Source organism: Theobroma cacao, chromosome 2, assembly GCF_053813885.1.
Source record: "Theobroma cacao isolate CCN51 chromosome 2, ASM5381388v1, whole genome shotgun sequence".
NCBI classification, from domain to species: domain Eukaryota; kingdom Viridiplantae; phylum Streptophyta; class Magnoliopsida; order Malvales; family Malvaceae; genus Theobroma; species Theobroma cacao.
Genome location: NC_142640.1, coordinates 3,059,571 through 3,072,840, shown reverse-complemented (window position 1 = coordinate 3,072,840; position 13,270 = coordinate 3,059,571). Strand labels below are relative to the sequence as shown.

At 36.2% G+C, this 13,270-nt stretch overlaps 2 protein-coding genes across 4 annotated transcripts; both read left to right on the top strand.

Annotated features, from left to right (window-relative positions):
• Positions 1 to 6,673: 6,673 nt before the first annotated feature.
• On the top strand, positions 6,674 to 8,112 carry LOC18607543 (putative BOI-related E3 ubiquitin-protein ligase 3). Its single transcript, XM_007041759.3, has 2 exons — positions 6,674 to 7,174; positions 7,276 to 8,112. The coding sequence occupies exons 1-2, from the start codon at positions 6,818 to 6,820 to the stop codon at positions 7,840 to 7,842; spliced, it is 924 nt and encodes a 307-aa protein (XP_007041821.1). The 5' UTR covers positions 6,674 to 6,817; the 3' UTR covers positions 7,843 to 8,112.
• A 1,579-nt stretch (positions 8,113 to 9,691) lies between these two features.
• Positions 9,692 to 12,877, top strand: LOC18607542 (CDP-diacylglycerol--inositol 3-phosphatidyltransferase 1). 3 transcript variants are annotated; one of them, XM_088804089.1, is made up of 12 exons: positions 9,692 to 9,730; positions 9,840 to 9,910; positions 10,172 to 10,262; positions 10,406 to 10,490; positions 10,580 to 10,629; positions 10,865 to 10,904; positions 11,053 to 11,097; positions 11,187 to 11,252; positions 11,350 to 11,464; positions 11,550 to 11,606; positions 11,722 to 11,820; positions 12,319 to 12,877. In XM_088804089.1, exons 3-12 carry the CDS (start codon positions 10,196 to 10,198, stop codon positions 12,376 to 12,378), a joined length of 684 nt encoding a protein of 227 aa, XP_088660215.1. In that variant the 5' UTR covers positions 9,692 to 9,730; positions 9,840 to 9,910; positions 10,172 to 10,195; the 3' UTR covers positions 12,379 to 12,877. The 3 variants fall into 3 exon arrangements, with proteins under 3 accessions (XP_088660215.1, XP_007041818.1, XP_017972090.1); XM_007041756.3 differs by lacking the exon at positions 9,692 to 9,730 and having other exon boundaries at positions 9,743 to 9,910; XM_018116601.2 differs by lacking the exon at positions 9,692 to 9,730 and having other exon boundaries at positions 9,751 to 10,017.
• The last annotated feature ends 393 nt before the right edge of the window (positions 12,878 to 13,270 follow it).

Sequence of the window (13,270 nt, the reverse complement as noted above, 5' to 3'; positions counted from 1 at the left end):
ACAGATTAATTATTTTCTTCATCTTTCTAGAATAGAATAAACGCATCATTTCCAAGTCAAGATGTTGGAATTCGTTTCAAATTTTGACTGTTGATTCACATTGTAGACTGTTTTTTCTTTTCCACCCAAAATTTTTTTAAAAAAAGACCACGTAACCAGTTAATTAGGAAGCACTTTCATCTGTGCTTCTTTTCTTGCTGTGACCACAAAGTCAATAATTAAACCAAGATTTAAGCCCCAAAGATTCAATATTACAACAATCCCGCTTGAGCTTGTTTTCCCTTAATAAGCCCTTCCTTTCAATATAAGGTTACAGAGAAAAGGCCAAGAAGGGTGAAGCTTAGTTAGTGCTTTTTGTTAATGGAAACTTACAGTCCTTTTAAAAGTTAAAGAACAAAGCTACATAGGCAGATATGGATATGCACGACTTTATTGTAGCTATATATATGATTTTCGAGTTTGGTTTTCAGACGTCAAAAAGAGGAACAAGACAGACCCCCTGTTTCTCAGGACTGGAAAAAGAAAAAGGGTCAGGGTCAATGCTGTGTTCGTGGCTAGTTATGGTGGGAGTGAGTTTCTTGGAAAATAGAGTAAGTCAAATTTAGAAAAGAAGATCCCGTTGATTTTGCTTGCTTTAAAGAAACGTTACGAACCATACCGAGATTCAAACAAAAAGGATACGAGTAATGGTTCAATGTTTCTACACTGAGAGAGAGAGAGTGCCACTTCAAGTCATCCACGTACAGATTGGTGATGGCAGCAAAGAACAAAAATATGCAGTCAAGGTTGCACGGGAAGCACTTAAAGCAAGTTTTCTTCCTTTTCTTTTTTTTTTTCTTGTTTACCTTTTGTGAGAGCAGCATTGAAAAAAAAGACCAGAATTAAAGAAAGGCATGGGACTCCACCAAAGGCACCACACTGCACATGACTTGCGTGTGTCGGTCTCCAATGTAGAAATGTGAAATCACCTGACATATTGCATGGGTCACATTAACCAACTCTTTCTTTTTATTTATTTATTTTTCTTTTTTCTGCTATGAACATCCCAAGAGAGCAAACATGGAACAAAATGGGAAGAACCCTTGTATTTGTAGTACTGGGTACTATTTTAATTGCCCTCATGAGATGTGCAATATGGGCCCAAGAACCTAAAAACCAGAAAGAAAAGGATGAAGTTGATCACTACTTCGGATTTGCCAACTGCAATTTCCTTTTGTAGGAATGGAGAAATATATTTTATCCCAAATTGTTCAGCCTTTATAATCCTCTGTTTTACAAAATAATCAAAACGGTTCTTCCAGCTTCTGATTTTAACTTAACATAAGTAATGATTACAAGTCATTGGCTTCTTTCATCATGCTTTCATGCTGATATATTCTATATTCCCTGTAGATACCTGTTGGAATGGAGAAGTCTAAACATACTATTAAATGTTTTCAAGGGTTTTTTCCTGTCGCATGTACCTGCTTTCCTTTTCGTTTTGAACAAGTCATTGCTTTAATTGTACTGGGCATCTCCATTTACTGGTTTTTACTTGTGATATCAGATCTCCATGTTTATACAACCAAGACTCGCAATGCAAGGCGCAAGTTCAGCTGCCATGGGTTGTTAAGTTTACAAGGAGTAATGCTACTCAGTTCTCAATTGTCATAGCCCAGAAGAGAATCTTTAGTTAATTCAACTTTCAAAAAGAAATTAATCACTACCTCTTTTTCTCACCCTTAATTTACATCAATTCTGCATCTTCAATGCCACTCTTGAAACTTGTATAGTATTGTACATCTCGAATGACATTTTCTGGTTTGATAAATTGGATTTGAGTGAGACTAAAGAATGGTAGGGGAGTCAAATATTTAATCATAACCTTCCAATAATAATTTTTGTGTGCAAAGCATCCCTGGCTGCAGACTGCATATACAGTGGATCTAGTCTTGGCAATTATTATTTATCATGCAGACTTTGATATGGATGATTGAATGTATCTCTCCAAATGTTTCCAGTCCACCAATTCCATCCACTTCCACATGTAACAGTGGCTTTTTTTTTTTGTATTATACTAATGGTTAATTGTTCCAAGCATGCATGTATGGCTGCTGCACAAACACAGACAAATAAAGCAGGTTTGCTGTGGACACCAGACCATATCACCTTCAATACTCAACAGTCCCAGTCAAGATGCTGATCGACAATCAAACCTTTGCCTGCCCCCCACCATAATTTGTCTCTCGAGACTCGAACGTTACTTACGGTTATTGGATTTGAATATTAATTTTCTTACTGTAATTTAACACCCCAATAGTCCAATTTTTTACATAGTCAAAAAGGCATACAGATAACCTGAACCTTCATTCGGTGCTTCTGCGCCGTGTATTGCTAAAATGTTTACAGTCATTCAGTTTTCATGCCTGGATCATGCTTGTGTCATTTGAACAATTCCAGCAGTTATGATTGTATTTAAAAACTTTTTTGTTTTCTTTTTCCAAAATGTCATGAGAGAGGCATTGAGGGGTGGTCCTTTAAAGACCGTTTGCAGCGAAGGGTCTTGGCCATTGGCAAGTCTGAAATTGTGGGCATAGAAAGTCTCACTCATCACAAAGATACGACTTTAAATATTTGTATTGGTGGGTCACATGCATGAGGATGGGACCTTACCCCTCGGCTAGGTGCAGCCTCGGTGGTCTAACAACAACTCCTCGAGTCACCGTCTCGTCTCTTTCAAAGTCTATGCCCATTAATAAAGCAACTGATCAATTGGCAAAAGCTTTGATAGTCCCATTTTTCTTCCATCAAAAAAAAAAAAAAAAGAAAGAAAGAAAGAAAGAAAGAAAAAACTGGCATATTCCTTAGTAAAGAAAGCTTATCTTGACCTACATATATGAATATGATCTTGAATTGTCAAGATCTTCGGTTCCCGTGTGTTATAGTAAGTTCAAAAATTTGGGTTTGGTCAGCGGTCGAATTTGTTTTGAACAATTACGTTGAGAATTTGAGATGGTGTTTGAAATGAGCAAGGAAAATGACAGATTCTAATCATTCACCAATTCATGTTTTTAGCTAATGATGGAAATCAAAGGCCCTTAATTCAGGGTCCTTGTGTCAATGCATGCTTACTAAGCCACGTAGAAAACAAAACCAAATCATCCCAACTGCCGTATTGAAAAATTTCTGGCGCAATTGATGAACTTCGATATATATATCTCTTCAGGGTTTAGACTAATCAAACATGTGTCAGGATTCTCTTCCTCGTTCTTTCTAAGCTATTTCACTAACCAAATCGGTTTTTTTATGTAGTTTGAAAATGCTTAACAAGTACATGCTTGACATGCATCGTCGAAGTTTCACCTCCGCGTTAATGGATCAGTACTACAATCACCACTCTTTTTCCATTAGGTTGTTTGTCTATGTCTATATCTCCACCATTGATTAAGCAATCACCGTGTTTCCAACACCCAAAAAGAAAAGGGTCAAATCATTATTATCATTTTGAAAACATGATGGAGAAACTGGAATGGCTGTGGCTCTTTTTCCATGCCTCATAGTTTTGGCCAAAGATCCATCATCATTCACATTTCACACACTGTACTTTTGAAGTGGGGACGGGCCTCTATTATGGGAAGTGAGGAGTGAAAACCCCAAGATTGGGTCGACTTCAGAATCACTTTGCCAAAAGCAAAAGAAAACAAACAGAAGTAAGTAGTTGGGAAGCTGCAGCTACACTTCGCACCAAATACGAGAATGGGCTTTGGATTTTTGCAGACACCGAAAAAACCCAAATAAATAAACAAAATTCCAACTTTTTCTTTCATTCCTTTTTTTTTTTTTTAATTACAGCTGGTCAATGAAGTGAAGTGGAGTGTGCTAGCCAGGGTCCTGGGGTTGATCTTGGTGTTTTCACAATTTCACATGGTCTGCACCGTCGATGCAGAGGGAGCCGGGCAGCAAAAGGATCATGAACATGTAGAGGGGAATAGGACTCATGGTGGGTCACGGTTGGTGGGCAGCACATGGGGGCCACCCTTTCCCATATTGTGCCATGGCTAGCTCTCACCATGTTTCCTTTCTGCTTCCTTCTCGAATGCGAACGGAAACAACGCTTTCAAAATAAAGATAGCCACCCTTTTTTCCCCGCATTCGATATATATCATGTAAATATAACAGTATTTGAGAAAAATAAAAAGGTCTAGGGAACTGTGTTTCCATTGTAACCAGGATTTTTCCATGGACTTTTTATCTCTGCATGTTGGACCTCTAGAATCTTGCTGACATTGGACAAATTTTCCGTGATTTAGGATCCATTGTAACTTAGCAATAACCGGTTCAAATATGTGGGGTCTTTCCTAGTCATGGAGGTGTTGATTATGCATTGGCAAGTTCGTGCATGTGGAGTACCAGAGAGACAGATCATCTTCCCAGATAAGAGTTCTGGATTCTCAATGCCTAGTGGGAATTTGATAAGAGTTCTGCATGAGATTAGACCATTCTATCTTTGTCAATACACTGATGAGTACAAGCCCCGACTAAACACAACAGATGATATTGATCACAACTTTCTTTTGCAAAGAGAAAGTTCAATTTAGTTTGGTTAGATAATTGAGTTATACTTTGAAATTATATCTATGATCCTTTGATCGATTAGACTCACAATCCAAACCCAAACCCAAACACATTTTGGGTTCTCGAAAAAGTAGTTTAATTTAATTTCTAACAGTAATTAATTGGATTCTTTCCATGAAAGTAAGGAGCATCCAGTTGAGAAGATACATGAACTGATACCGCTTAGTAAAAAAGAGTTTCACATATAGCAAATAATTGAAGTGTACAAAGGTGTTACGTACAGTATGGAAAAGGGAAAATTTTGGATTATTCCAATTGGGACTCAATTATGAGAGACACAAAGACATCATTATCTTTAACCTTGGGTGTGACACATGGGGGAAGAATTTAAATATAGAAGTCCTGGTTTTTGGCTTGGAAAAAACCAATGTCAGATAAGACACCCATGGGTGGAAGGGCAGTTGTTTTCGGAGTGCCTAGTGACTCTTATCTCCATGGCTTCTTGTGGGTTTCGGGCAACCTTCCACCGGCTTTGAATTTCTCCCAATTGTGCCTCATTTTTCTCAAAGGAAATTCATCCTTTAGCTTGTTGGCTGTACCAGCTAAGTTCGATAAGACTTTCAGTTACTTCCAAATTAATAACATTAGTAATTTTCTTTCTTTAAAGCTTGGCTGCTCTTTAAACAACAATAACGTGCTCAAGTTCAAAATGCATTCATGTGAATTTTAAATTCCAGCCAGCAAGAAACCGATGAAAAAGTTTAGATAAATATAGGAAAAAGGGTTACCCCAGTTAAGATCAGTTCGAATTTATAAACATGTGCAAAGGGTTTTTTTTTTTTTTTTTTTGTCTTTCAAGGATTTCGAATTTAAATAGCGAAAATGAATTTGCGTAATTCGTAGGTATAGTTTAATAATTTAATAAATACGTTAATAGTATAGTTTCATTGAGATAACTTTTCATCATTATTAAATACTCTTAAACTTATTCTTTAATTAAAAGAGGACCATTGGAAGAAAATTCAAACTTTGTAGGTATGCTTTTGCTGTAAGCCCTACAAATTTGCTTTTCTATTGTTTCAAGAAATCTTGTACAATTTCTATGAGCTTATCCTGAAGCAAACTGGTGTAGATTATCCAGCAAAATTATATACCAGATTACAATACAAATTCCAAATCTAACTTGTAGGAGGGGATTACAGGCAGACAAGGAAAGAAAATCCAAACCAAACCAGCCAGATAATTTCTCGGTTATTTTGGCAATTTAATTAAATCACTCTGTGATTTTCCACTGAATTCCAGGTAGTCTTTCTATTTTTTGTGAGTGTTAAATTGCTTAACGCTGACTTGGCAAATTTAAGAGGTTAACCACACATATACCATATTGGAGTGCTTAATTAAGGTAGACCATATCAATGGACAAAAAATTAATTAAAAGAATTAATAAATTTATGTTCCCAAAAATAAGATAAAATACTAGAAATTTGTATTCCCAAAAAATTAAGAGAAATGTAGAAATCCGAGAAAGAAACGAGAGCAAAATTATTATAAGAATCCTATTCTTCAGGCTTTCCAAATGACTAAACTGACACATCTCTGATCCTTCATCTCTCTCTCCCCCAAAAATAAAAAACTGACCAATTCAGAGTCTCTTTCTTTCTCTAAAGTCTTTACCCAATAAATGAGTGAATCCACTTTGGAATTGAATTTTCTTTTTATTCCAAGGGGAAAACAAACGCCTCTGAAATCTCTGACCCGATAGTTTAGTCACAAAATCTGCATGTATACGTTGTTGCTTACCCCGTCGGCTCGTCCTATACAGCTCTCTCTCTCTCTCCCTCTCTTTAATGCTTTGGACGATTGGGTTTATATTATTATTATTAGAGAAAACAAAAAACAGAAAATAGTATCCTAGGCTCTCTCTCTCTCTCTTTCCTTTTCAAGTTTTTTCAGTTACTTAATTCACACCCTCACCCTCTCTCTCTCTCTCTCTCTCTCTCTCTCTCTCTCTTATAAATATACACCACCACCCTCCACCCCCCTTTTGTTTTCTATATGTTCCTTGAATATCAAAGAAGAAGGGGTGGTAGAGAGTTCTTTAGGCTTTCTATGATCCAAAGGAGAAAAACCCATTTTAGTTTTTGATCTGATCTTGAGGGAAAAGGAAAATATTTGAAGGAAAAGGGTGTTGCTTTCTTTCTTCTTTTTGTTTTGGTTCTTTTGAGGGTTGTTGGCTGCTTTGAAAGAAAAAAACAAGAAAAGAATGGCAATTCAAGCGCAGCTGTATTCGGATAATATTGGGTTTCCATTGTGTGGCTCCCAGGATTGGATTGATAATGGTTGTGGCGGGGTTAATCAATTCTGTTTCGGTCTTCTACAGAAATCACAGCTGCAACAACAACAACTACAACAACAGCAGCAACAGTTGCAGCAGCTTCAGAGTCAGCAGCGAAGGAATCAAAGTCTTTATTTTGACAACAGTCTTCTTGCCTCCTCTATCAAGAACATCAATACCACCACCACCAACAACAACAATCGTGAATCAATGATGTATTGCCAAAGCATGGATTCTCAGGTTGAGAAGCAAAGACATGAGATTGATCAGTTTATCAGGTCACAGGTTAGAACGAAAAAGCAATATTTATTGGGTTTTCTCTTTTAAGTTCTTTCTCTTTTCTTAATTGGTTTCCTGATAATTTTTGTTCTATTCCTTTTATTTAGAATGAGCGATTGATATTGTTACTGCAAGAGCAAAGGAAACAACAAGTTGCAGCTTTGGTAAAAAGAATAGAATCAAAAGCTTTCCTTTTGCTTAGACAAAAGGATGAAGAGATAGCAAAAGCAACAAGTAAAACAATGGAGTTACAAAATTTGTTGAAGAAACTAGAGATGGAGAGCCAAGCATGGCAAAGAGTGGCACAGGAAAATGAAGTAATGGTGGCGGCGCTAAACAACAGTCTCGAACAACTACGAGAACAAGCGTCTTGTTGTTTTAATGGGGTAGACGATGCAGAGTCATGCTGTGAAGTGAACGGAGAAGGAATAGAAGCAGCGGAAAACAGAGGTTTCGCAGGACTTGTTGTGGATCGTGGACAAGAAGAAGCCGAAGAAGAAAGAACAAGAACCCCGACGATTATGGTTTGCAAATGCTGCAATTCTCGAAATTCGTGCGTTTTGTTCCTCCCTTGCAGACACCTTTCTTCATGCAAGGATTGTGCAGCTTTTCTTGATTCTTGCCCCGTTTGTAGAACGGCAAAGAAAGCTAGCATAGAGGCCCTGATTCCTTAGGCAGGACCAAAAATTTCAGGGGAAATGTGAACGGAAAAAACCCCAGAAAAAGAAAAAGAAGATAAAGACAGAAAAACAGATGATGATGGCTGAATATAACCCATGTGGCTTCTAGGATTGAATTCTCACTAGGTCTTTTATTTTTGCTTAATTTTTTTGGTTTTTTCCCCTTTTTAGGTACTCTGGGCTTTAGATTAAACTTGTACTTAAGCAACCAGAAAAAAAAATGAATCAATTGAACAGAAATTACCGCAGGAATAGGACAGAGCATCTTTTTTGCCGTTCCTGAAGTTAGTGCCTGACCCTATTTTAGGTAGTAGTAAGCACATATATTCTGGCAGATTGATTTGATTATTCATATCAGATATGATGGCAATTATTTTTTGGCTTTGGCAGTGACAGGAGAGAGAGATTGAAAGCTATGTCAGATTTCCAACCTAACCCACCCTCAGCCCCTGCGTTCTCACCTCACTAAATTGGAAAGCTAATTCCATTATTTTCCATACCAGTACGCTCCCCCCCATCATTCATTCAAGTCTTAATTGGACTTTCTTGATTCTCCATTTTCTGTTTGAAAAGGAAATGAAAAGCAATCCTGCCATACTCAGTACCCAGGAAAATAAAAGCAAATTTGCAAATTGAAAAAGCTTCTTTAATTAGGAGAAAAGCCAGATTTGCAATTAGGTCCCTTTCCATTTAAATCAAAATCATGCTTTAGAAAGTGGACAAAAAAAAAGAGGGGGAATTTTGTGATTATGGAACACTTATTGCACTGTGGGCCCTCCTTATTACCCGCCATATTTTACTATCCGTACGGGTTTTTGCCCTTTGGGAGAGTGGGGCGACTGACTCTGATCAAATCTTATACCTTTTTTTCTTTAAATTTTTATGGGGGCAGGAGCGGGGGGGGGGGGGGGGGGGGGGGGGGGGGGGGGGTGGGGGGGTTCGGAGAGGTTGAATCTGACGTGTACGTTGACTATTATTGGGTCTTCCCACGTCACTTCCGCCCAAAGATATCTCCCCCGATTCCTATCGCTGCGGTTCTAGCCATTTCCAATTCCGTACATTGATGGACTTGGGGTTCAACAATTAAGCATGTGACATGTAAGATGAGATTTTGAAGGAAAAAAATAAGGTGAATTGTCTCCCATTTTAAGAAATTAGGATCAGTTTCGGTCAATTATTTTTTGATAATATTTTGTCATTAGTGTTCTATAAATAGAATTCATAATTGATGATTAGAGAATATTTGAGTTTAACTTTTGAATTAGAGGTACATGATTTTTAATTAGAGTTTTTCTGATGAAATATAAAGTTTTTTAAAAATTGATTGCCATTTCTAATGAAATCGTTTTGAATTTTCAATGAAATTCGTATGAAATTTCTATAAACTTTGTCAATAATTTTCCACTATTAAGTTACAATTCCACCCGTAAATCACATTATTGACGAAATCTTATTTTTTTTTACGAAAAGTAGTTGAAAAAGGATTTTTTTAGTGAATTAGAATTATTTGTTGTCTTGTTTTTTTATTTTTTAAATGTCTCAAAATTATATTTTTTAACGGTAAATTCTTCTATATTTTTATTTATTTTATTAAAAATTTTACAAAAATTTTAAAATTTTAATATATAATACATTAATTTTTTTAAATCAAATTAAAAATAGCAAAATGGAATAGAAAGAGTATTATTTAATGAATACAAGATTTACGTGGGGATTGGTACAAAATTCAAGTGGACTTTTCCACAATTAAATGTTTCAACTGTTAGAATCCTCCATTATCTTATTGAAAAAAGAAATAATAAAATTGAATAATTATAGTAGTATGAATGAAGGACTATTTGGGCAATTTACTCAAAGAATAATCTTCCGCAAGTGAGCCAGATAAGATCGAAGAACCTCTTTTTTTGAGTTTAAGCTTTATCGATTACTATCATTCGTATTAATTGTTAATTAATATTTTTATTGTTTTCCCCAAATTGTGATTAAACAAAATCTTTAGCTGTACCCAAGGAATCAGTTCAAAGACGGTGGAAAAGAGCTTATGCAAAGCAAAGCTGCGAAGGTAAAGCCTTTACCAATTCTCGCATTTCTCTTTCGGTTCAATCCGTTTGGTTCTTCTTAGAAAACCCACACTCTACCCACCAGCACTTCGACTATTGGCTCCTCCAGGTCGTATCCCGTATCCAATTACTTACCCTTTGACCCAATTTTCTTCATTTCCTCGAAGAACTAATTCTATTTTTTTTCTTTTAATTTCTATCTTGTTTATGTAGCATCAGCTTGTTTTTTTTAATTCCTTTAAACCCCATTTGTTTTCTTGCAGGTTTGAGTTTACAAGTAAGTTTCGATGGCCAACAAGCCTAAACCAAGATCACGGCAACTGTCTGTTTACCTTTACATTCCAAATATTATTGGTTGGTTCCTCCTTTTTTTTTGTTTGAATTCTTAATATTTTTTTTTTCAGTTGAAATTTTATAGATAAGCTCTTTGCAGTTATGCATGAACATCTCCATCTTGGGTTCTTTGAGTTTACGTGTTTCAATTTTTGTGATTGTAGGTTATATAAGAATTCTCTTGAATTGCTATGCTTTTGCTCGATGCTTTTCCAGCAAAAGACTTTTTGCTGTTCTTTATTTCCTAAGGTGAGGATTTTGGCTAAAATATTATGCTTTCTCTGCTTTGAGATTGATTTACTTGATAGACTTAAATGTGATTAAATTTGGACGTGCAGCTTTGTTTGTGATGCTTTGGATGGTTGGTGTGCTCGCAAATTCAACCAGGGTATGATTAGTACTCTTATTTATCTTCAAAGTTATAGAAGTTGTTAAGAGCATTGATGGAAAGGTGGAATGTGTGCATATGGGCAGAATGCATGAATTTAGGATCAAGTATAGTAAATTGAGAAATTTAATCCTTAAATTGCGGGATGTTGAAGTTTGAAAGGAATGCGTGTCATATAAAAGCGGCTTACGTAAGATGCAGAATCTGATTCATTTTTTTTTTCTCCTTGCTTCAGCTTCAACATTTGGAGCTGTTTTGGACATGGTAACGGATAGGTAAACTATCCTTTCGATTTGAGACAGACATTAACTTTTAAGGCTGTCTTAATACATCTTTTAGTATGATCTTTATTTAAAGATATCAATAGTAAATTTGAATTACGCTGTTGTCTCCATATTGAGTTTGCTTGATTCTGCAATTCAGGATTAGCACTGCTTGTCTACTGGTTATACTTTCTCAAGTGTATAGGTAAGTTTTTCTTTCAGTCTTTCATGTTTATTTATGTTGCCAAAATTGACATGCTTGTGTCCTGCTATATCACTCACATTTTTATGCAGGCCTAGCTTGGTTTTCTTGTCATTGCTAGCCTTAGATATTGCTAGCCATTGGCTGCAGATGTACAGGTAGCTCTTTTTCCTTGAAATACATATTTCATGCCATAGTATTGTTTCTTTTCTAGGATCTGTCTTTTCTTGTTAACTCTGAATAATTGGATTGCAGTACATTCCTAGTGGGTAAGGCTAGTCATAAAGATGTGAAAGACAGCTCCAGTTGGCTTTTCAAGCTCTACTATGGAAATCGGATGTTTATGGGTTTTTGTTGTGTGGCTTGTGAGGTAATTATATGTTGATAACTCTGTTCCATCTTTTTACTTTGCTATGTTTTCGGCACTTTTCTATTAAACCATCTTGACTTTGTAGGTTCTTTACATAACCTTATTTCTTATCGCAAAGAACCATACTGAGAATTTGATGGCTGTAAGTCCGGTTTCTTGTATTCTGTTGCCTTTCCAATTTAATTAGCCGATTCCTTTGCACCTTGATTTCTAAATTGTATTCTTTCTGTATTTTCTTTTGTTATTTTTTTTTTCAGGTTATAGTGACTACCCTGAAACAGGGCTCGCCTCTTTCTTTTCTAGTTGCTTTAAGTTTACTTGGGTGCTCAATCAAGCAGGTCATCAATTTTATACAGGTAGGCACGTGTGCCTTATAACATGATCAAAGTTGCATCTATTTTTTTTCTAGAAATTTAATTATTAAATCTCATTTTCCTGTTAAATCGATGTAATGGAAATTTCGATGTGTGAAGGTTATTAATTGTTTGTTTCTTCAGATGGTCTAACTTATTATATAAAATAGTGAATTTAACTGATGCTATACTTTAGATGGATGTATGAATACTTAATATTCAGTGTGAAATAAAAAATGTGCTGTAATGAGATGCTGGCATTTTGAATTGTACTTGGGTATGATCTTGTGCTGAACTTCATAGATCAGCTATAAAAATAAAACACAAGTTCTTCTGGTAGATGTACCATTCTGATTGAAACAGAAAAGGTTCTAAAATTATATTAGTTAATCCTAGTTAATCAATGAAATGGTTGAGTGGTTTATTTATTTTGCTTAAGCATCACGCCAATTAAACTGTTGCATGATTTGGATGTTAATGGAGTTTATTTGGTGGTTCCAGATGAAGACAGCAGCAGATGCGTGTGTGCTTTACGACACTGAAAAAAAACAGAAGCCCTGATTGATTTCAATTTTTTATGTCAAGAGCAGAGTTTTGTTTCTGGCCTCGAGTGCTTAATATTTGACAGTAAGGTATAGATGTTGAGACTGGTAACTCGAATCACTTCTCTGATGTCCATATGGAGAGTGGAAGGTGCAATTGCAATAATAGAAATTGTTTGGGGTGACAGAGTATCTTGACATTTTCTGTTTTTCAAAACATGGATGCAATCATGCAACTGATCACATGGCTTGTGTGCTTTTGCCTGATCAACAGCTTGGTGTTGACGATGATGATGATGTTTTTAACATGTGGCTCTGGGGCTTAAATGTGTTTTGTCTACTGACTGCGGGTGTATGAATACTGTTTTGCTCAACTTGAATTTCCTACAGCGTTGTAAACCTAAGCAATGATGATACTGATTGATAATTTCCTGGAAATTTTGTAAGCAAAGGGAGAAATGAGGTCCTATTTTAGCCTAAAAGAAATAAACCAATTGCAATTTTGTTCCAAATGTCAAGCACCCGTGTTTCCTCGTCAACTGCTAATGAGAAAAGTTGAGGAAATTTGGAGCAAACCGTCTCATTCTCTGGAATCCATTTATCAAGCTAGAAATAGACAATGGCTCCGTTACCCACAATCCTACCACAAGCATGTAATCACACAAGCTTCTGAGCTCTCTCATTGGAGGGTATATATGTTGACGATGCGTCGCTATACTGATGACATTCTGGCGTGCTGTAAATGGGAGCCAATTAGTCTAACTTTATTATCCGTTCCCTAACGCCACCACCGTTAACGTACATAGTGACCACAGGGAACCTATGATGGTTAAGTACTTGCGGCTGAGGTGGTTCGTTGCATGAATGGAAGACAAACTTGTTGAATCAAATTACTACAAGAGCACGTGAAC